Source organism: Apteryx mantelli, chromosome 9 (assembly GCF_036417845.1).
Source record: "Apteryx mantelli isolate bAptMan1 chromosome 9, bAptMan1.hap1, whole genome shotgun sequence".
NCBI classification, from domain to species: domain Eukaryota; kingdom Metazoa; phylum Chordata; class Aves; order Apterygiformes; family Apterygidae; genus Apteryx; species Apteryx mantelli.
Window position 1 is genome coordinate 21,343,902 of NC_089986.1, and position 22,089 is coordinate 21,365,990.

At 42.5% G+C, this 22,089-nt stretch overlaps 1 protein-coding gene across 1 annotated transcript; it reads right to left on the reverse strand.

Moving 5' to 3' along the window:
* Positions 1–743: 743 nt before the first annotated feature.
* Positions 744–16,207, reverse strand: LOC106485871 (guanylate cyclase soluble subunit beta-2-like). Its single transcript, XM_013944331.2, has 15 exons — positions 16,071–16,207; positions 15,154–15,248; positions 14,799–14,959; positions 14,307–14,406; positions 12,820–13,040; positions 12,632–12,734; positions 10,792–10,895; positions 9,774–9,990; positions 6,468–6,788; positions 5,548–5,696; positions 3,107–3,253; positions 2,679–2,833; positions 1,881–2,095; positions 1,671–1,793; positions 744–895 (listed from the first exon to the last, which is right to left on the reverse strand). Exons 1-15 carry the CDS (start codon positions 16,205–16,207, stop codon positions 744–746), a joined length of 2,400 nt encoding a protein of 799 aa, XP_013799785.2.
* Positions 16,208–22,089: the final 5,882 nt, after the last annotated feature.

Here is a 22,089-nt window from a genome sequence, read left to right on the forward strand (position 1 = left end):
TTGAACTGGCCTTCAGTACTGTGATGAATTTGATGCTAAATACTTTTGGTATATGCGTTTCCTTCTAGTATCTTCCAAGTACAGCATGGACAGCTGGGTCAAAGAGTGCACATTGTTTTCTAACAGTTATGTGCTATGAAGCACACAATGTTGTCTATTCATGATGGAAAATACAGGTTGTGTTAGATCTAAATCTATTCTGCAGTTCTACTACACAATGCCTTTACCCAACAAAAGACTTGTTAAGAGATTCAACTGTCATCATAGTTGTAACGTAGAGCAAATTCTGCTGACCTTACTCAGGGAAGCTGTTGGCTGTGCTGAAGACAAGATAGATGGTTGCTTCAGGGAATGTTTCTTTTATTACAAATGCTCATTTGAGTAGGAATATGTCTAGCTGTATGAGTCACCTCCTTCTCGATTGCTGCATGAGATACCAAGAAGTGATTTTTACATAGGGAGTTTCAAAGACAAGGCAGAGGCTGAAAAATACATCTCCAGCCATCTTGTAGTGTTTTCATTCTCCAGTAGGAGCATTATATGGCATATGTAGCATGATTAAAAAAGAATTATCCTCCATTGTTTTCTTTTTCTTGAAAACTGTGATGAAATGCTTTTTCCTTTTTTTTTCCTTTTTTTTTTTTTAACAATAGCATGTGCTGCTTGATATACAAAACCAGTCTCACAACAGCAAAATGTAGTAAATCATAATAAAATGGCTCTGTTTAATGTAAGTCAGAAACTTAGAGTAAACCGCAAAAATTAGAGCGGACATCTCTAATCTGTGGCTCTTCAGTAGCTGGATCGACTCGTTCCTGGTTTAGAGGACAAGGATCATCATCTGAGTGCTGGTTGCCATGGAGACTCCCATAGCTTTTGGAATCATAAGTTTTGCCTGAAAGGAAACACTCCTTCAGCATGAGTTTTTAACGACCATAGAGGTTTCTGTTTGTCAGCACACTGTATAGCAGATTATCTACTATGTTAACTACTACCTGAGCAGGTAGGAAGGAAGGGAGTAAAATATTTTCTTTTAATCGGTGAGAACATTTTAAATCTGTATAAAATCCTAAAATATTTATGTAAATAGCATTGTAAGGCCTGTTGGTATAGATTAGACTGTTATGGCATCAAATCTATTATCTTTCAGTATCAGCTACCTCAAAGGAGAGTGAACTTTGTAGAGCATGGGCATGGCAATAAATCTTTCTAACCCTGCAGGAGACTGGCGTGAGGACTGACAGGCTGCATAACCAAGGAGGTCTCTCTCCCTCAGGCTTGAGTCTACAGGGCCTTCCCCATATCTACAAATAATAAAGGCAGATTTTCTAGGAAAAGATGTGAACATGAACAACTGGGTCTGCCCACATGAAGAACTGCCTGTTTATCAGTTCTGTTTGCATTACCAGGAGGACTCTGGGGTTCGACAGCTGTGTCAGCTTCTTTCTTTTAATGCAAGTGTAAGACCAGGGACTGGTCTGAAGGTGAATGTGTTTGGCTCTAAATGATGCACAGGATGGTTAATTTAACCAACATGGATACATTGGTGTGAATTGCTGGCTTGAGTAAAATAATGGTTATTCAGAAGAGGAATATAGTGAAGCTTCAAGATCAAGCCTCAGTTACTTCCTAGTTATGTTATCTTTTCTAGGTGTTAACTAAGTAACTACCTGTTAAATCTGCAATTTTTGCTTGATGTCTTCTTTTGAGGCTGTTTTGTGCATCTGTGGGACCATCAGTATACTTCACTGCAATGGCTGGTGGCTGGTCCTTCTCTGGCTGAGCCTGCATAACTGAAAGAACAACAGAAAAGGTATTTAATTGAATTGTATTAACATTTATTTGTTCAAGGAGGAAAAGATATGTCAGGTTGACTCTACCTGGCTGATGAGAACTTGGCATTGTTTCAATTCTGCCCTCTTCAAAGGACTGAACGGATTCATGACCAGAATCTGACTCTTTCACTGGTCTTCCCATAATCTCATCCTCAGTCGCAGTTTTATTCCTAATCAGGAAATAGGTATGCATTCTCCCTTTGCCTTTCACGTCTATTTCTCCTCTTTCAGTTATCTCAAAATTCTTGTCTTTTAGGCATCTAAAATATCAGAAGCAAAAATTATACTAGAGTTTTAGAAGAGCTATTATAATCTAAGCAATAAAATCAGAACAGGTAGGGAGAAACAACAGTATTGACCATGAAAAACTGAGAGGATTTGTTCCAACTGTTTATTCAAACCTGCTTTGCTTTTATAAAGTTTTACACATACAGCCTGATCCAAAACCAGTGGATAAAATACAGTCAAATACTTCAGTATGGTAGAAGCTTCTTATCGACCAGTAAATAGAAATTAACAATTGAGGCAGCCAATATCAGTTAGACAAAATTACATCTAGTCATTTCATCTTAGAAGGCAATCAGGTTGGTCAAGCACGATTTACCCTTGGTAAACCCATGCTGGCTATTGCTCATCGCCGCCTTCTTCATTTGCCCAAAAAAGGCTGATATTGAAATAATCAGAACAAATAAAACTCTTTGCCAGCACTGATTTTCTTTATAAGTATGCTGCACAAATCAGTGACAGAAGACAGCATCATCTATATCTGAAAACTGCAGCTGTCCAAGGCAGTGTGTTTTAGCACAGCTTTTAACAGAAAAAGATTACATCACAGCTACTCACTGATAGGCACTGGGGCTTAGATGAATTTTACTGGGGACACCATGACTCTCCATCCGGGAAGCTGTATTCACTGTGTCTCCAAATAAGCAATAACGAGGCATCTTTTCTCCAACAACTCCAGCCAGGACAGGACCTGAATGGATCCCAACTCTAATCTTTACAGAGACAAAACATCAGACTTGTTATTTAACATTATTCTTAATGTTCTCCAGTCACCTAAAAGTTCATCCTAACACAACACTGGGCACCACTAAAACACCAAATATCCCCTGAGAGAGGCTCTTCGTGAAAAATGCACCCGTGTGGGCCTTGCCCAAGGTCACAGAGGAGTCAAAAGGAGTTCTTTAAAGTCCTACTGCAATACGTTAACCAGAAGCCCGACCCGCAGAGCAAACAATCCCGCATATATCTTTGTGTTAACAACTTACTTGGATAGGATTCCCAGAAATGGGGTTCTTTACTTCTTTTGCGGCTATTATCATCCCCAAGGCAAAGTTAGCAACCCGGTCTGCATGAGAGGATACGGGTACAGGGACCCCACCGACTACCATATAGGCATCTCCAATCGTCTCCACCTTTAATTGTGAGGGAAACACATATGAGTATGCCATCTGTATCCTGCTCAGGTTAGCGCTTTGCTGCCTGTGGCTCTCCTTACCTGTAGCTACTCCCTCTTCCTTCTAAAAGATGTTCATAATCACCGAGAAGCTCTGGTGTGTGTGGTTTTCCTTGAGCCGGGGAGCTGATCCTTAACCCCACATGAAAAACGTCAATGTATTCGGTCCCTGCTTAGCTGACCCACTTGAGCTATCGGTGTGAGAGGCCCTAAGGAGTTGGGGATGCTGTGCAAGCATCAAATTTCTTGCCTGCCACTTAACCAGGGCAGACCTATATGCAAAGGACCATCCCCAAGCACAGACTCCTGAGCCAGGAGGTAATCGGAGAGCTCAATGCTATTAATGAGTTCTCTCCAATTCACAGGTGGTGTTAAAGCATATTTCTTAAAAAAAAAAAATCATAATAAATCAAGGGCATCTGTTCACTGGTGATTATTATTAAGTGGTTCACATAAAAGTTAAGACTCTCTAAGGTTAGGATGTCAGTGACTGCAAAGTGTGAACTAAACTATTTGTGAATATCCTTCCTTAAAATCAGCTGTTTTCTCATAACGTGCTGCAGCGTGTTTGAGTCAAATTCTGAAGGGTTAGCGCTCCTTCAGGCAGCCAGGCTCCTTGCAATGAATGGCACGGCACCTGAGAAATGCTTGGGGATTCGGCCCAATAACTAGGGGTTATACTGGGAACAGAATAGGCCTGCTTTAAACAGGGCATTCTCTAGTGTTTAAAATTCACTGTACAAGACTGTTACACAGCACGGAAATTTTCTAAACTGCTCTTATGAGGCTTCATTGTTACATTCACCATCAGTAAATGAGAGATTAGTTTAAATTGGATTTACTGGATTTCTTAAAAAAATGAACACCAGTAAGAGAGCGGGAACAACATTCAGTCTTTGGATTGTTCATTAATATAAAGACTTAAAACAGTTCAGCACGTTAGTCTTGCAAAATGTGTTCCTGTACACATCATCTATCGAAAATAGCCTAGAGCATAGTAATGCCAGTAATCTTCTATAACAACTTAAAAATAACTGTAAAAAGCTACTAATGCAAATAGATATTCTGATTATTTTTAGGCTGTGGTGGGAGATCTAATTTAATGAGATTTATTCATAACTTCAGACATTTATAAGCTCGGACCAAGTTTCTTTGATCAATTTCAATATTTCATTTCCTTCCAGAATCCCTGAAAAAGTAATCTTGTCCTCCCGCTCTGTACCCTAATAACCTCCTTCCACATTAATGGGAGTTATATACAGGCGTCAAAAGGAGATTTATTGTAGTGACAGATAATTTACTCATGATGTATGATTTAGATAGAACGGGATGCTAATTTACCCTTAAATCTCTGTGCCAAATCCTGGATGCTTCAATTATTGAATAGTTTCCTTGCCAAGGTAGAAACTCTCCTCAGTTTCCAGTACAAATTTCCCAGTACAAATTGTTGCAGCATGAACTGCAAGTCTTGCCCGAGCAAGGAATGAATGAGATCTGGATTTCACCCTTTACTATTTCTGCCTACCTAAATATTTAATATGTTGGGCACATATACAAATTTAGGACCTGCTCTTCTGCTGCTCAAATCCGGGTAGCTCTGGAGCTATGACACTAATTTTTTTTTATGTCAGCCGGGGCTCTGATCCTTCTAGCAAAGGATCACACATTACAGTGTAGATATAATCAATCCTGTTTGGGTCCAGGAGGCAGATCTATGTGATCGTCTAAATCTTCATGAATCAAAACAAAGTTTATATGCTAACTGGGTGTTGTTTATAAGGCTATTTTCCACCAAAGGAATGGTACAGTGACCTATTTTACAACAGGTTGGACTAAAGGAGCAAAGAAAATTAGTCAAATTGGTTCATAAACTAGCATATCTTGTTGTGTTGGGTGGGCTTTGAGAGAAGAAAGAGAGAGAGATGTAGCAAAGAACTGCCATCCTGATACTAGTGTTATGAAAAGAGACTCTAGCCCATGCTAGAAGTCACGTTCCTTTTCCAATCTTTTAAACACATTTAATCACACCTCTGCATGTTTGTTAGTTTCCATAGCAAAATCACATGCCATCCCTTTAATTAAACACGAAATAAAAAGAAAAGCAAGTATTTAGTTTCTCTGTGCGGCCACTACAAACAGGCAACACTTTACAGTTTCTCCAAAAGCTGTGGAAGTGGGACGGAGAGTAAGTGCAGCAAAACAAAACAACCTGTTTCCAGACTGCATCTACAGCCTTTATCAATCAGTACATACCTTGTACACATTATTCACTGTAGTCAGTCTGTCAAATAGTAGGTACATCGAATTCAACATGAAGACTATCTGAATAGGCTCACATTCGGCACAAATGTTGGTAAAGGTCACAACATCGCTGAACAGTATGGTGCACTCTTCGAACTCTCCTGTAAGCAGAAAGGCCAGAAGTAAGTAATTGTAACAGCCGGGCAATCATGACATCTGTTTGAGATTTGTTTGTGAAGACTTCTTTCTTGTCATTCTTTTAGGACACATGACTATTCAGTTGTAATAGTCGCACATGGATGTGGATGGAGAGATGTTGATATAAGAGAGTATCAAATATGAGCATCATAGCACATCTTGAAAAATTAAGACATCTGATGCATGCATATGTCTGTCCACATTCAGGACACCCTCAGCTGTTTATCCGCAACTTCACAGGGACTTCCTGAGGGGGGCTAAAGCATATTCTTAGATGCTATCCTTAAGGTAGATGTTTTCTGGAATCACAATGACACTAGGTTTATAGATAGCACAGAAGAACTAAGAATTTTCTAGGAAAGACCAATTTCTTTAGTTCTTTTATTTTTGAGCCCTCATTTCCCTGTATATCCAGGTCAAAAACAAAAGCTCGGTTTGCTGCTGAAACACTGAGTTTTGTTCCCTGAATAAGCAGCTGCTACCACCTTTAAGCTCCTAGGAATCAATAGTGGCAAACAGCTTCCAAAGCTCTGATTGGCAGAATAGCCTAAGTTTTGTTATCAGCAACATTAAGGGACACTGGTCCTGCTCTCTGCTACCTGTGACTGTCACCAAGTAGCGATTCTACTCCAGGGCAGGTGACGATGGCCAGGCTGTACCACTGCCCCCATCTCCTTAACACCGTCACACCTGGTGCATGAATCGTGCAGCATGAGAGAATCCTGTCCATTCACCTGCTTCAACTCGCTTCCCCTCCTTTAGCTGGTTGGCCACGTGCTGAGGAAGCATGGAGTAGAGCAGAGTTTCAGTCTTTTTCTTTTCTTCTTCCAGGTTCTTCGAGAGTATCCGCAGCTCTTCCTTCTTCCTCTCCAGCTGGTTCGAGAGCTCCATCTCTGCCAGTCGCTGCTGATTGAGCAGAATCAAATCCCTGGTCACGTCATGGGGGGCAATGTCTGCAATATGCATCTGTCGCTCTTCCAGCTCATATAAAGAGCGAAGCAAAGGGGAGCAGAGGTAGAGCATGCACTGCAGGGACTCCATCCAGATCATCTGGCCTGTTTAAAACAGTTATTGGTGAGCGCATTCAGCAGCCTGGACTTTCACATGACGCTCAGTATTGCTGCTGTTCATGTTAATGGATCAGTTCTAAGAACAGTGGCTTTTCCTACGGTCATGGTCATCAGAGGAATTAATCTGTTTCCTGTAACTACAGGTGGACTTGTCTGGATGAGGTGTACTGGGCAAATAAAAAGATTTCAGAATGATAAAGCAAAACATTTAAAGTTAAATTTCACAGTGGGTGAAATGTGGCCCCAGTGAAGCCAATGGCAAAACTTCCCTTCTGTGGAATCTGAGCTTTCAATCACTATGATCATACAAATAAGCAGGTATAAAAATGCCTGACAGGCATAGGGAATTTTTGGCATGGGGTTGTGTTTTGTTTGGGTTTTTTTTTTTTTTTGGGGGGGGGAATGTTCTTTTTGGATTTGATTTTTCTTTATTTGCTTCATAAGTATCCTTGGTTTCTGAACAGCAGTCTAGGAATTCCTACTTCTTTCTTCCTCTCCTATCCTACTCCTGGGGAAATTAGATGAATAGCTTGAAAATTAATAGGCTTGTGACATAATAGACACCCTGGGAATTAAACCTGAGTGAAGAAGAGGAAGTAGAATTTTACCTCTGACTGTTTGAAGTTCCTTGTTTTAGTAACATCACTTTTATTCAAAGTCCCCTAAACTCTTAATTTTTTCTGAAACTAGGGAATACCAGATTTGACAATCATCATGTAAAAGAGAGAAGAGGAAAATCAGGTCATATTATATAGTTCAGAGAAGTAAAATTGAAGTAAAAAAAAACCTTTTAAGACAAATGTCATTACAGTTAATTATATGAAGCAGAGAATCATTCCATACTCATTCCTTTCAATAAAAATAAAGCAAATAAAATCTCTTTATAGCTACAATAATTTTAACTGGTAAACTCCTCTGTAGCATTAGAGAGGGAAAAGGAGATGGAAGTCAGAATCTGAAAACATGACTACAAAAAATAAAAGCCTGGTTAACTAATGTATTTTCTTACCCTCATTTGAAAACCAGCCAGTAGCAAGTTACTCCCCTCAAAGGTATAAATTAAGATTTGAATAATGTATTCACATTTTTGAAATCAAAATGCATGGACTCATAGGGGAAGACAATGCTTTTCTCCAGCTGTAGAAATTTTATCACAAATTTGTGTTTAATACTTCTTCCCTCCCCCTTGCCACCCCTTCACCCAGCAGAACTGGAACTGCTTGCTGGCAGGAGTGATGCATTTTATTGTGTATTGCTGGATTGCTCACCCAGTGCTTTTTCTTTATGTGCCAAAGATGTTATCCAAGGTCTGTGAAATGGTGTTGCCTGTGCTAGCTGGCTGGTTTTAAAATGTTGTTCCAAGCACAAATACATGACTTCTTCATCAAAGATAACCCTTAGCAATGCAAAGAAGTGATTCTATTTCAGGTGCATATGCTGATTTCGAGTTATGGGGAGGTAAGACCTGGACAGTTACTTTTACACAGCCCAGTGCACCTTCATGCTTACCCTGGTGGTTCCAGTAGCAAAAGCTAGCTCTGCGGGTGACCTGGTCTTCCTTCACCTTCCACTGGTTCCCAGTGAAACAGAAGGCCTTGGCTGGGTACAGGGGAGATCCATCGGACAACTGGCTGTGGGATTCCCACCCAAAACCAGGGGCAATGCAGTCATGCTGTAGAGATTGCCCCAGCCTAGTGGCTTAAATTATTTCTTTGGTTCTAACCTCTGCAAATACTAACACACAGGGCAGCATTATGGGGGACGCTCTCATAGGTTTTCTGGGAAATCAGCATGACAGGGTGCCTCTCTGAAGTGCCTGCATACAAGTGCACGCAGCATGGGAAACGAGCAGGAGGCAGCAGAGGTCTGTGTGCAGTTGCAGGACCATGATCTCTTTTGGATCAGAGAAATGCGGCAGGTGACTCAAGTGACCGGAGTACCACAACGGACGGATACAAGCTCTTTAGGAAGGACAGGCTGCAAAGGCAAGGAGGAGATGGAATTGTCTTTTGTGTGAGACAGCAGCGGGAATGCATGGAGCTCTGCCTAGGGAAAGACGATGAGGCAGTTGAGAGTTTATGAGTTAGGATTAGAGCACAGGCCAATGTGGGCAATGCTATGGCAGATGTCTACTACAGACCACCTGATCAGGAAGAAAAAGTAGATGTGGCCTTCTTAAGAAAACTGGAAAAAGCCTCACGTTCACGGGGGACTTGAACCAGCCCAGTATCTGCTGAAAGGACAACACAGCACAAGCAAGCTAGAAGATTTCTGGAGTGCACTGACACATGGATACAGTTGATTTTCCTGATACAGGTGATCAAGGATCCGATCATGGGAGTGCTCTGCTGGACCAGGTACGTACCAACAAGGAAGAACTGGCTGGGGTTGTGAAGGCTGGGGGTAGCCTTGGCTGCAGGGACCATGAGATGGTAGACTTCAGGATCCTGAGAAGGGAACAAACTAAAAAGGATCACAACCCTGGACTTCAGGAGAGCAAACTTTGGCCTGTTTGAGGATTTGTCTGGAAGAATCCTATGGGATATGGTCCTGGAAAGAAGAGGAGTCCATGAGAGCTGGTTGATTATTCTGTGAGTAGCCAAGGCTAGAGGTGGCTCAGAAAACAATCTAATCCTCCCTTGGCCTTGCCCCCATTACTCGGGAAACCTGCAAAGATGTGGGTTTTGCAGCATTAGAAAAACACTGTATTTCCAAGCCTTTCAAATGGGAATGTTGTTATTTCTGACTGAAAGCCTTCAGTATCTGGTGAGTAATATCAGAATTTGTCTATGACCACCTTAAGGTAGTGTTTCTATAAACAGAACCATCTAATCTTCTCCTCACTGCATGAAGACAAGGCCATTTACAGGACTTGTATGAAGCTAGAAGTCCATAGAAATGCATTACTTCAAATCCAGTATTATTCTTGATTTAATATGAACACTTATGTTATTGAAAACAGTGAAGTACCTCTCAGCTCTAGCATTGGCCGTTGTTTCCATGACTCTGGCATCATCTCCTTTCTAGTCTGGAAAACAAATTGGCTGTTGATAAATTTCTGAATGCTAGAGATGGTGAAGGGTACTTCTGGGTGAATGATACTGAAATAGTGATCCAGGCAGATGCCCATGGTCTGAAGGCCAGGAACAATCTTCTGAATGCTCACCCCAGCTTGCTTCACTTTGAGCTTAAAAAGAAAATGTGGACAATGTGTTACAATTCATAGCCTGTTTGGGTTCAGGCCAAGTTATAGTTGATCACTGTTTATACAGGTACTAAAGGCTGAAACAGCCACCAGCCTTGCTGTACTACATGGCTTATTTTTGAGCAATGTTTCTGTCTTATATTACCTCAAAGCTCTGAATGAGGGTCCTTCATAGCAAGACACAGCCTGCAGGTAGGAATCTTATTATCCAAATGCTCTTCACTATCAATTCTTTAAAAAAAAAAAAAAAAAAATCTGCTCCTTATTCTTGGTTACGTTTGTGTAGGCCTAATGTAACACTGCTGATCCTGCCACAGTTAAATACAGTACCGAAGGAAGAAGATGCAAGTACATTGTTTTGTGGCAATATGCTGCAGGGTGATAATGTAGGGGGTAATTTTCAGCATGCTTGCTACTGGTCTAGCAAAAAATGGTTCAGGTTCATCAAGCTCTCTCATTCTTTTCCATCATCTCACTCCTCCCTATGGAGTATCAATGTCACAGCAATTCTAGAAAAAAAGTACAGAGAATTTGTATTGCGTTTCAGGGTTGCTGCACTATCTCCCCTCTTCCTTGTTTGGCAACAGTGTCAGATCATGCAGGATTGTGTATGAAAAAATTGGTAGTTTACTATTTATGCTATAACTGCAGATTATCTAGGGGAAAGAAAGTGGAGAAAGGAGACAGTAGTGCACACAACAGAGAAGTGTCAACAGTCAACACAGAGGAAAATAATTACATGGTTTAAGCAAATTTAATGCCCTTACCGCATGCTTTCCCTACCTCTTTGTCAAAAACCATATGAAAAGGAAGTCCATTGCAAAATGTTTTTGGGTCAATCCAGAGACTCTTGGGATAAACAGGATCAAATCTTCTCAGGAGTTTACCTGTAGCAAGAAAAATGTGTAGTTTTTAATCAGGTTGCACCTCGTAAAAGTAATCAGCATCACTGTAGCACTCAGTCTGCCAGGACTCTAGATTACAATGAGGGAAGACAAAGTAAGTAATGCAGGGATCCAGAGATACACACACTTCTGTGCTAAATGCTCTGGAGTTTAATACACAGCTGATCATGCAGCCAATTTGATTCGGTTGAGAATTTAAAATTTCACCACAAAAAAAATAAAGAGCATTGAATGTGTGACATTATGTGGAAACAATGAGAATACATGAGTGACTACAGATAGTGCTGTTCTGTGAATTTATAGATATCACAGCAATATAGCACAGCTATACCCCATAAAAATGTATACAGAAGTGGTATTTAATATGCCAGCTACTTAAGAACACTTATGGAGATAAAGCACAGGAGCACGGGTTAATGTCCTCAGAAGTAGGCGTCCACTCTAAGTTCTGGGTTTCAGTCTCCTATACAAAGAATTTCAGTCCATAGCACAAAGATCAAAGTACTATTCTGCTTTTATTTTACTTACCCTGAGTTTTTTAAAAAGCAGTCACAATGTCTACAGAGAAGTTTATGCTTTCTAGTGAATATATATTTTTGTGATACATATCTAGAATAAAACAGGTAAAATAGTCAAAAGCACTCATCTGACCTAGGCACCTCAATCCTTTGATCTCACAGCATCAACTAGCATTCTCTGGTAACCCACAACAATCACGTGACTGATTATTTCAAGGGATCTCTTTCCACAAATCCACCACCAGAAGGTGGCTATTACAGTCCCTCGGGTAAATGCTGTTTGGTAACAGCTGCTCAAGTCACCCAGGAGGCTTGGATGAAAAGAGAATGGTGATAAAGATTAAGAATGTAGGCCCCAACTCCTAGAGCCCAGCTCCTACTGCTTCCATGGACATCAGCATGGGTTTATCATCTTTGAAATTCAGGCTCTTCATAAGTCCTAGCGTTTTCTTAGTCTTTGTAGTGCAGTTAGAAGTTTGGTTTTTTTAAAATAACAGTATTATATTTGAAATTGATTTTTTAGAGTATATTTCTTATTCAGTGCATCTGCTCTTACAAGGCATTCAGCTTTACACTGGGTGGCATCAGGCTCAGTTTTTCACCCCTTCCAGAATCCAGACTGCAGTGCGATGTTGAGCTGGACTCTGATTCTTCCAGAGCAATCAAAAGATCCCAGGAGGAAAAACACTGGTAACCATATTTCCTATGTTCCCAGGAGGTATAAGCAGAGATTACTATATTGGCAGTAGATTTTTAGGTAGCAGAGAGTGTAATTTGGCTTTCAGAATTTTACAACGGTTGACAACTTTGGAAAAGATTAGCAGTTACTTGGTTAAAAAAACACTTTCTTAATTCATCAACTTAGACCACCTGACATGACATGGAAGTAGCAAATGTACTGTATACTGGAAACTTTTACGGAAAACTACTTTTCAGAAAAAAAAAACACTATTTATGAGACAAAAGTGACAGGTCGTGTTCCATTTAAGTATCTGTAATTAGTAAGCATGCTATTACCGGCAGGTTTTATGACTACCATGTCTAACCAAAAGTAACTTAACCAGAAATATTTTGAAAAGATGCAGAGGAAATATGAATGGTGACTTCAAAATGGATGGGGGGGGTGAGAGCAGGGCTTACTGACTTCCTTATTGAAGAGACTCATAAATGATGACAAGCTCCCTCTGAACGATCTCTCACCTTTTCCTAATGCAACAATTCCTCTGATTGCTTTCCAGTGACTTTTCTTGACAGGACAAGCAGGACTTCCTCTGTCTCTAACTGTATCAGCTTTTTCAAGGTCCTGTGGAATAAATCCAAGGGGAAATTCAAGTGTATTTTATTTTAGAGATATTTTAATGATATAATGATAATGACTATTAAAATACCTCTTTATTCAGTTGGTTCTCAATTTGTTTTTCAGAGTCAGCAGGATAATGAGGTGAGGAAGAAAGTTTCTTTCTTTCTTTGTATGAAAATACAGGTTTTTGAGTGACAAGGAAAACAATATGTTCTTTTTTCCCAGTTCTTTCTTCTTCTTCTGTCTGATTGACTATTTCCATTGAAATATCAATGTTAAAAAAATCCAGGGCTGCTGCACCAATGATTCCTGAAGTACAAACAAAAGACAAAATATTGCCAAAACCAAAACCATTCCCTTTTCATATATTTTTCTGATGCCGTGTACCAGTTCAGACAATTCCTAGAGAGCCCTCAGTGGAATTTCACTGTTTCAGAACTCAATATTCCAAGTGACTCAGAAAGAAAAAAACAACATACTGCTACCTATGTTGTTTCTACTACATTGCCATGAAAAGAATACGTGTGTAGGAGATAAGCTTTAAAGTTACTGTTTCTTTTGTTTCATCTGATGCCAAATGCTTGTTTTCACTGGGGAAAGCTCAGCAGAATATCTGAAGAATGTGCCCTAATAGTCATAGCTAACACTAATATGAATTTCCATTAATCTAAAAAGTGCAGGGGGTCTAAAAGGAGATATTTTCTTCAGATTACAGAGTTCCGCTATAACAATCTTCTATTTAAGTAGTTGTGGAAAATTTTCTCTTGAAAGAAAGTATTTCATGAAGATGCATGATCAGTTCTTTCATTTCTGCTTAGCTATTGGGCGCACTACTGGACAATGACAGTGACATGAAAATCTCTGTCTGAAAATCCAAGTAGTTTTGTGTTTCGATAGGAATATGAAACGAGTTTTGATAGAAGGTAAAGCTTTGATACACTTTTAATCAGAAGCATCTGTGAAAGAAATGCATATAATCATCTCTTACAGACTTGCACCTGTTTAACCCTTGCACAAGTACAATTGTAGAGCTTCTCTCAAAGTTAGAATAAAGACACTTACTCCTACAAATATCAGAGTAAAATTCAGTGTTGTGCAGAGTCCAGCAGTGGTTTTGCAAGATTGCATGCACTACAGGAAATGTCCATAATGTATTTGTAGTGTACGTCTTCAAGTTAAACACAATTTCTACTTCATTGCAATTTAAGGAGAATGAGTTCCTGAGAACTAATCAACTGTTAGACACAATATACACCATGAACTTTAATTTTCCTTCCATTATAAAAGTCTGTATTAGGAATCCTACAGCGGGAACAGACACTTACAGCCTGGGCTGTCATACTGCAAACCTTAATGAAGTCAGTGGGAGCTATAAGCGGTTGGGCAATCAGAGGACTATCAAGCTCTGTTGGTCAGATGATTGATGACTAAACTCTGCCAGGCTTCACTACCATGGTCAATCCTCATTTGAAAAGATTTTGAAACCTGAACAAAGTATATCTGCAAATATATGATTAGTTTGTCTATTTATACTGTGTTACCAGCTGATCTGTATTCTGTATTCCAGCTGATTACCTGGCACAATATGGCACAGACCTCTTCTATCCGAATAGTAATGTAAATGCATTGATCCATCTTCATTCTTTTCAACTCTAAAAGATGGTGCATTCATCTCCTGAGGAAAGAACAAACAAAAACAAAACTTTAATATCTTTTCCTGATAAGGAATACCGGTGAATTCCATTTGTACAAAAGCATCCTGTACCTTAACAAAATAAACAAGCATAAGTAATATGAGTAAGCTGAAATGAAATATGCTCACCTGTGAAGGAAAATCGACTAGGCATTAGAGCCAAAGTACTGAATAATATCTAGTACTGAGGATTACTCAGCGAAACTATTTTAACAATTGTCCTAATATATAGCAGTAATTAGTTTCAGAACACAGGAGAGCTTGTTATAGCCTCTTTTTCTATTATTATTCATGCTCCTGAGAGGCTGTTCCTTGCGTTACAAACTCTGGCAGAGTCCATTCATAGCTGCTCAGTGATTATGACTTGAACTTGCCTGGTAAGAAAGGGACAGGTAGCTGTGCAATGCATCCAGGTTCTCTATGAACTCACAGAGATTTCCACCCAGCGTTCTCAGCATGTGGTCATAGCCTGAACGTTTACAAAATTCAAAGAAATACTCTCCAAACTGCCTCAGAACCTTGTCAGCGGGAACATCTGCCAAAATAAAGATATCTTAATGAACATGAAAGGCTTGGGAGTTCTTGCAATGCTGTCAGGTGGATTAATAGTGAACGCAGAAAATTTGCAACACCGGGAGGACATTACAAGGAACACAAGAGGCTAAAATCTGGGGTGCAGCCTCAGGCTTGAATGAGGATAGTTCCTTTTTGTGGTGCGGGGACACGTACCTAGCATTTTGCAGGCTTTCTCAATGAGTTGCACTGTAATATCATCTTTGTAAACTTCAAAAGTCATAAAAGTATCCTGAACTTCAGCCTGGAGTCTGCAACAGAAAAGACGGTATTCTTGCCTCAGAGATGCTGTAAATACAACATGCTTGGGTGACCCAACTGGCATTCATTATGTGTTTTTTGCTATTAACCCATTCCTTAAATTTCTTCAAGCATAATATAGGAACTCAGTACTTTCACTAATGGTTTAAGAGTGTTACTTTAATGTATTATGGCATTATGCTAAATTTTATCAAGGATTAGGGCATCATAATGTGGGGTGCTACAGGAATTAGAGCATTAGTCAGTATTCTAGTCTACTGGCTTATTGTACAATGTGGCTCTTGGGTCTCTATAGCCCTGACCAAAAATTTGCTGAAATTTTACACTGGCTTCAATGTCTATTATATTTATGTACCTTGGTCTCATTGTGTACTTCATTTGTATATCTCTATCTCCTGGAAAATTCCACAGACCTCATAAAGGAAAGGTGAAAACTGAGAAGATGATATATTTAGCTGCTTTTCTGAAGGTACTGGAATGAATTGACTTCAAATCAAGGGTGACATCTATTCAGTGTAATTACTTTCCAATATTGTCACAGTGAGCCAGTGAGCCAGTCTATTGCACAATTGTCCATAAGACAAAATGTCATCCTTAATTATGTGGTGTAACAAATAAAGCAATCGGGACAAATTAATATCATAAGATGAACTGTTAAAATGTAAAAAAGTTTTGCTTTTGCCCCCCTAGCTGCTTTTAGTAATCGCTTGAGATATACATTAGCAGCCATTCACCAGTGAGATTATAACCCTCTGCTGCTAAATTCCTGCATATTTTCTTTCAATATGCTACATTCATTGGGAACACATTACCTTAATTTCTCCCATGTTTCTTCACCATACTTTTCAACCACCAACGACTTCAGGCACGTATTTATAAATCCATACTGCAAAAGCAAATATATGAACATGGAAAGGATGTACTGATTTTTAAAATGCAGTCCAAACATACCATTTTATTGTACTTAAGATTCCACTGCTAATTTTACATTGCAAAAGAGAAAGTACCGGTGGTTGACAATCATTACATCTTTCGGTAAAAAGCGTAACCTTTTGCTCAGCATTTTGGACGTGTTGAGGAAAACAGCGCTAACGTTTCCCCCCCCCCGTTTTGCAGACGGAGGCTTGGAAAGGGGAGGTCGAGCACCCGCCGCGCCAGGCGCGCAGCGCGGCCCCGCGCAGGGCCGGGCGGGGGGCGCCGCTTTGCCCGCGGCCCCCGTTTTCTCGGTGCCGGTCACCGCCCGCTGGAGGTGCGGGGCCAGGTGCCGGGGGGCAGGTGCCGCGGGGCAGGTGCCGGGCAGCCGCCGCCGGGAGCAGCGCAGGGGCAGCGCCAGCAGCCCGGGGCGCCGCCGGCTCCCCCGGCCCGGCCCGCGCGGCGCCTCCGCGGGGCCCCCGCGGGGCCCGGGGCACTCACCATCCCGCCGCCGCCGCCGCCGTCCGCCGAGCCGCCGCCGCCCGCGGGGAGCGCGGCGCCGTCTCCGCGCTGCCGCGGCCCCGCAGCGCCCCGCGCCGGCAGCGCCGCGCTCCCCGCTGCGCCCGCGCCGGGGCCGAGCCGCGCTCCCCGCGCTCCCCGCGGTGCTGCGCGGCCCCCCCGCCGCCGCCCCAGCCCCAGCGCCGGGTTTCACAGGAGACCGGATTTCAGTAACGTGTGTTTTAGCAGTTCCTTTCCCCTGCCCCATCGCTTGCGAGAATGTATTTTTTTTCTTTAATTGATGGTAGCGCGGATGTTCAAAGCGATGCCAGCAAGCTTATCTGGAGATCGCGTAGCTTCCTAATTGCATTTCCCAGCTGCTGGATGCCGCACGGTGCAGCCTGGCCAGACATTAATAGTGTGTCCATGCTGGACACTGCACAGTGCATCCAGACTGGACACTGTGTGGTGCGGCCAGGCTGCACAGTGCATCCTGGCTGCACATTGCATGGTGCATCCGGACTGGACGCCACACGGTGCACCCAGGCTGCACATTGCATGGTGCATCCGGACTGGACGCCACACGGTGCATCCAGGCTGCACATTGCACGGTGCATCCGGGCTGGACACCACATGGTGTGGCCAGACTTGCCCCATCCCAACCACCAGCCTTGCTAGGGACATGGCTGTGGACAGCAGCTGGGAGAACAATGAGAGGGGAGGGCCTCTTTTTCCAGGACTTTCTCAAAATGGCTCTTAGTGGACTAGGAATAGTAACGGTGCAATCAACAACTGCGATTGCCTAAGGAGGTGAGATTTGTAGGTAGAAGTAATATCTTTTGTTAGGCTGATTGATACTGCTGAAAAATACCTTGCTGCGCTAGGCCTGATGAGAGCAGGTGATCCGAGGAGCTCAGACACAGCTGGTCAGTCTGTGTCTGCAGCCGTCTAGCCCATCTAGGAGGAAAGGACAGCAGTGGCCATGTTAGCAGCAATGTTGTTGAAACATTGATTAGATGCAATGTTTAGATGCAATGAATCCATGAGTTTTTTAGTACCCAGCAGAATTACGTTAGCTCCTAAGTTACGTTAGCTCCTAAGTTTATTTTTCAAAGAATGTTTTGCAGTTCACTTTTGAGGATGAATCCTGAAAAGTTAAGAGAGAGAGAATCTGGTTTGTGAACTCCGCTGATGAAGATGAGTTTCTGCTCTTTGTCAGTCAGACGCGTGCAGACATCCCTGCTGGCGGCGAATGCTCCGCTCCACCCGTGCCACTCCTCTTCCCTGGCGCGTGGGCTGACGTACGTTATGGGGAGCAGGTGATTTGGAGGGCTCTAGCTCAGCGGACTTTGCTCGTGCTGCGAGGAGCCCCAGAGACTGCGCAGTCCCCTTCACGCGCGGCACGCTGCCTGCAGACACGTGCGGGAGCGTTCGGGGATGCTGGCAGTCGTGCCCCAGCAGAGGCAGCGCTGGCTTTGCCCGTTGCAGCTTTCCTGCCAGCCCTGTGGAGGCAGCGGCCGGTGTCCTACGGTCCCACTGCCTTCCCCTTGGTGCTCCGGAGCCCTTTGCTGCTCTGCGTGCCTCAGGGACTCGCACGTGACCTCACTGGTGGGTTAACCAGCTCTTTTCTCAAAAGCAGGCTCCTTGGTCAAACACTGTTGGGGGTCTGATTAGGAAAGGAGAAATAATTGAAGTGTGTACACTGAGCATATCGCTGTAGCTACACCAGTTTAGCATTCACCTGGTGGAACTACTCATGTAAAATCCTCTGTATTTCCTGAACCAAATTGAATATTTATTTAAATGCAATTCTGTAACGGCTAACGTGACCCAGCGTAGCAGGTGAAGCTGCTGTTAGTTTGCTGTCCATACCGCGATCGCTGCAACCATCGTTACACGCGTCTGCAGCTTTGGCACAGCTGCAGCCCCCTGGATGTGCCCAGGCAATTCGGCACCAACCGTAGCAGAGCGGTGCAGCCATTTTGCAGCTTCTCGGAGTATAAAACAGCTGCCGTTTGCCCACGGGCGCTGGGAACCTGGGAAAGGACCAGCCGAGTCTTTAGTACCGTCGTTCAAGGGCGTTGAGCTGGCAAACACAGTGAAGCCCCTCTCCCGTCCTCCCGTCGCTTGCTCTGTGCAGCAGCTCAGTTTCGAGACGAAGCCCGGGCGGCTCGAACGCAGCCGGGCGGTTGCTCCGAGGCAGGAGCAGCGCAACGCCGTCTGCGGGGCTGCAGCCCCGTGCGGGCAGCTGGGCCCCGGCACAGCTCGTGCCACGTACAGGCCCGAGGTGCCACGGTACAGCCTGCCCTCCGCAGCCCCGCGCAGCCGCCACGCTCGCCCCACGCGGGGACACCTTGCGGGAGCTGCTCGCAGCCCCGCGGCCCGGAGCGCCCGAGTTCGCCCTGCTTTTCTGCCTCTCGTGATCAGGAGCTGCTTTTGGCACAGGTGCGCACAGCCCCCTCAGAAGGGTGACGGTGATACTATTTTCATTACCTTAAAAATGAGCATATAAATTACACAGCCAGACTGACTATTCAACAACACCTACGAAGTCACTAAAAATAATGGGGTTTTGAGTTCATGGCTGTCATTGCCATCAATACAAATGTAACTTACTATGCGCTACCACTCTGATTTTTGTGCAGATTTTACCCACGTAAGCCTGCTGTTGATATGAATGCAAATAATTTGACATTAGAAATGATGAATTAGGAAGCTAAAATTAAAGAAAATAGAATAATGAATAAATGTGACATCATCTAAGAACTGTATATTTTTGCTTATCACTATATATATATAAGAATACTGATTTTAGGTTTAGAAGTCATGAATTACTGGAGAGATCTGGAAATAAAGTGCTTTAGTATCTTTTATTTTTCTTATTGATTGCATGACACAAATAAAAAATCTAATGATTTTTAGTAGCAAAGATAAGCAACTGTCAAAAAAGTTTGGAGATGCAATTTAGAAAAGCTATCCAAAATTCAAATTAATATCTGTAGACTAAAAACCATGGTCCACAAGGACATTTAGACTGGAGTGAATTTATCATTATCAGTCTAGGCCTTCGCTTGGTTAGTGAATTGATTCTACTATTTTTCAGGGCTATTTGTCATTATTAGTTTAGATTAGATAAAGAATTTTCAAATCAGGATTGTTTGCAAGCAGGTCATTGGACTGCTTGCCCTTCGCAATCCATTGTCCACGATGTGTCCTCGGTCCCCTTCGTCATCTCTGGCTGGATAACAGAAGCCTTCTAAGAAAGAGAACAGAAAGCAAGACAGAAAATTTAGAATACGCTTAAATCACGCTTCCGGTGTGATTCTTTTTTCTTTTTCCCTTGGCACAATGTAATCAGTGCTACCATTCATAAAATTTTGGCGATCAGCAGTTATTTCCATGTGTAACTGTCACTCCTTAATAAGAGGCAGAGCACCCTACATGTTTCTGTATCTCAGCGCACTGTGTGTGAAATGAAGATAATGCTACTCCCTTTCTCAGTCTGTCCGCCTGCTTCGGTGCCTGTGATTAGAGCCTCTCCTGGCACAGTGCAGTCAGTTGTCTGTGCTGAGCACATGCTGGCCCACCACAGTGGCCTGAGAGTCAAGCAAGAGCCACCTTCCATGGGGGCTGCAGAGCTGGTCTAGTTTTGGTATGTGAAGGAGAGGTTGGAGCAAGATTTCTTTGGTTTCAGAGGGTTTTTTTGCATTGCAGAAGGATAGAGTGAATGGAGAGAGATAATTTGGGACAGAACTGGACTGCTATTTTCCTGGTCTCTAGCCTATGAGACTGAGCCTTGTTGTGAAAGCAGAAGATACCTTCAGCTGAAGTATGTTTGGAAAGTCCTCAGTGGTCTTCACCTATGAATAGCTTTTCCTTCTTCCCAAAACCAGCTCAGTGCCCAGGCCTGATGCTGGGCTGAGGACTGAGTCAGCTACTGATCATGTGTATCTGTCCTTCAGGAATTGCTAAAAGTGATGCCCCTGAGAGCAGAATAGCAGCCAAGTATTGTACTGCTAATTCTGAAAGAGTCTACAACCTTCCCAGAAATTTGTGAGCAAATTATCTATCTACCTCATATTTCTTCTGCCTTTATGTTGAAGGATCCATAAATTTGGAAAGGGGGTGTTGTGGCCTTGCCAAAAAGATATTCATCCATGCCCATCAAAAACAATTATATTGAGCCAATTTCTCCTGGCCTTTTGTTGTACTTGTACCTTGCTGGTAGTAAACAGCATCCTTGAGCTCTAGGTGGTTCAGCAAAATAGATGGGCTATCTGCAAGAATTTATTCACACATTTTCAAATAGAGGAGAAGTGAAAATAGGCAATACAGCAATTCATAACTTCTGGTTACAGCCTTGGAGAATGCAGTTGTAGATTTGCAGTCTGTGCATGTAAGGACATACTCCTTTTTGCGTCTTTTTCCTTCTGTTGTGGGATTATTAGCAGCAATGAAAAGCCATATGTTAGTTGCCATGGTGTAGGGACTGCTCCCCGTAACACTTAGCCGTCTGAGCAGATCACATTCTGAACATTTCAGTCTGGAGCCCAAAATACCGTAGCAGTAACAGAATACTTTCTCCAAGTGGTTGCCAGCAACCTCTCCTACCGAAGACCCCTAGTACACAGTCCTTTTTAGTACACTTGCTTTAAACGTAACCTCACATCCCATGTTCAGATATCATATGTTCACATTTGTCTTGAATTAGCATGCACTGTGACCTTTTTAGAAACTTGAAGAGGAAAAAGAAAATCTGTCCCTTTACTGAAGGAAACCGAAAAGGAAGTTTTATATATGTGTATTGGTAGGCTTCCAGGCCTTCATGCTACCAAACCATGAAGACAGCTGATGGAGAATCTAGATTATGAATAAAAATAAACACAGAAGATGCACTGCCCTGCATAGTGTGGATGGCTGCAATTTTTGAAATATATATTTAAAAACCCCAACAGTTACATTTGAATTCTTATTAAAGACCCTGGGCAGAATTTAGCTGTCATGAATGTAGACTTACTCAACTTCAACAAAATTGTACTAGTTCAGGCTTTATACTCAAGAAGGCTCTCAAAAACTGAACTTCCTCTGGTTAACTGTTAAACTGCGGAGGAAATGGAAGACTGCATCAATAGCATTTAAATCAGCTTTGCAAAACTGTCAGGCAAAGTAACCAGCTCAGGTCCAAAAATCTATTCACAAGTGCCCTTTACCACACTGAAGGGGAGAGAATTTAAGAAATGAATGATTTGTTCACAGAGCCGGATAGCCTTTGGCATCGTTCCCTTTCCCTCGTCTTTCCATGTACACTGCCCGTGTAGCTAATCTCTTCCTGTGCATGAATTGCTCTGGGCTCCCTCGGCATTTCCCTTCCTCAGCATTATTCCCTTCCGAGCTGGGGAAATGAGAACTGCATCAATGACA

Coding starts and splice junctions, on each gene's coding strand:
- LOC106485871 (XM_013944331.2), bottom strand. CDS start 16,207: ATGTTTGGACTGCATTTTAAAAATCAGTACATCCTTTCCATGTTCATA. Junction 14,960..15,153: donor GAAAGCCTGCAAAATGCTAG/GTACGTGTCCCC, acceptor TTATTTTGGCAG/ATGTTCCCGCTGACAAGGTT. Junction 12,735..12,819: donor AGAACCAACTGAATAAAGAG/GTATTTTAATAG, acceptor TTTATTCCACAG/GACCTTGAAAAAGCTGATAC.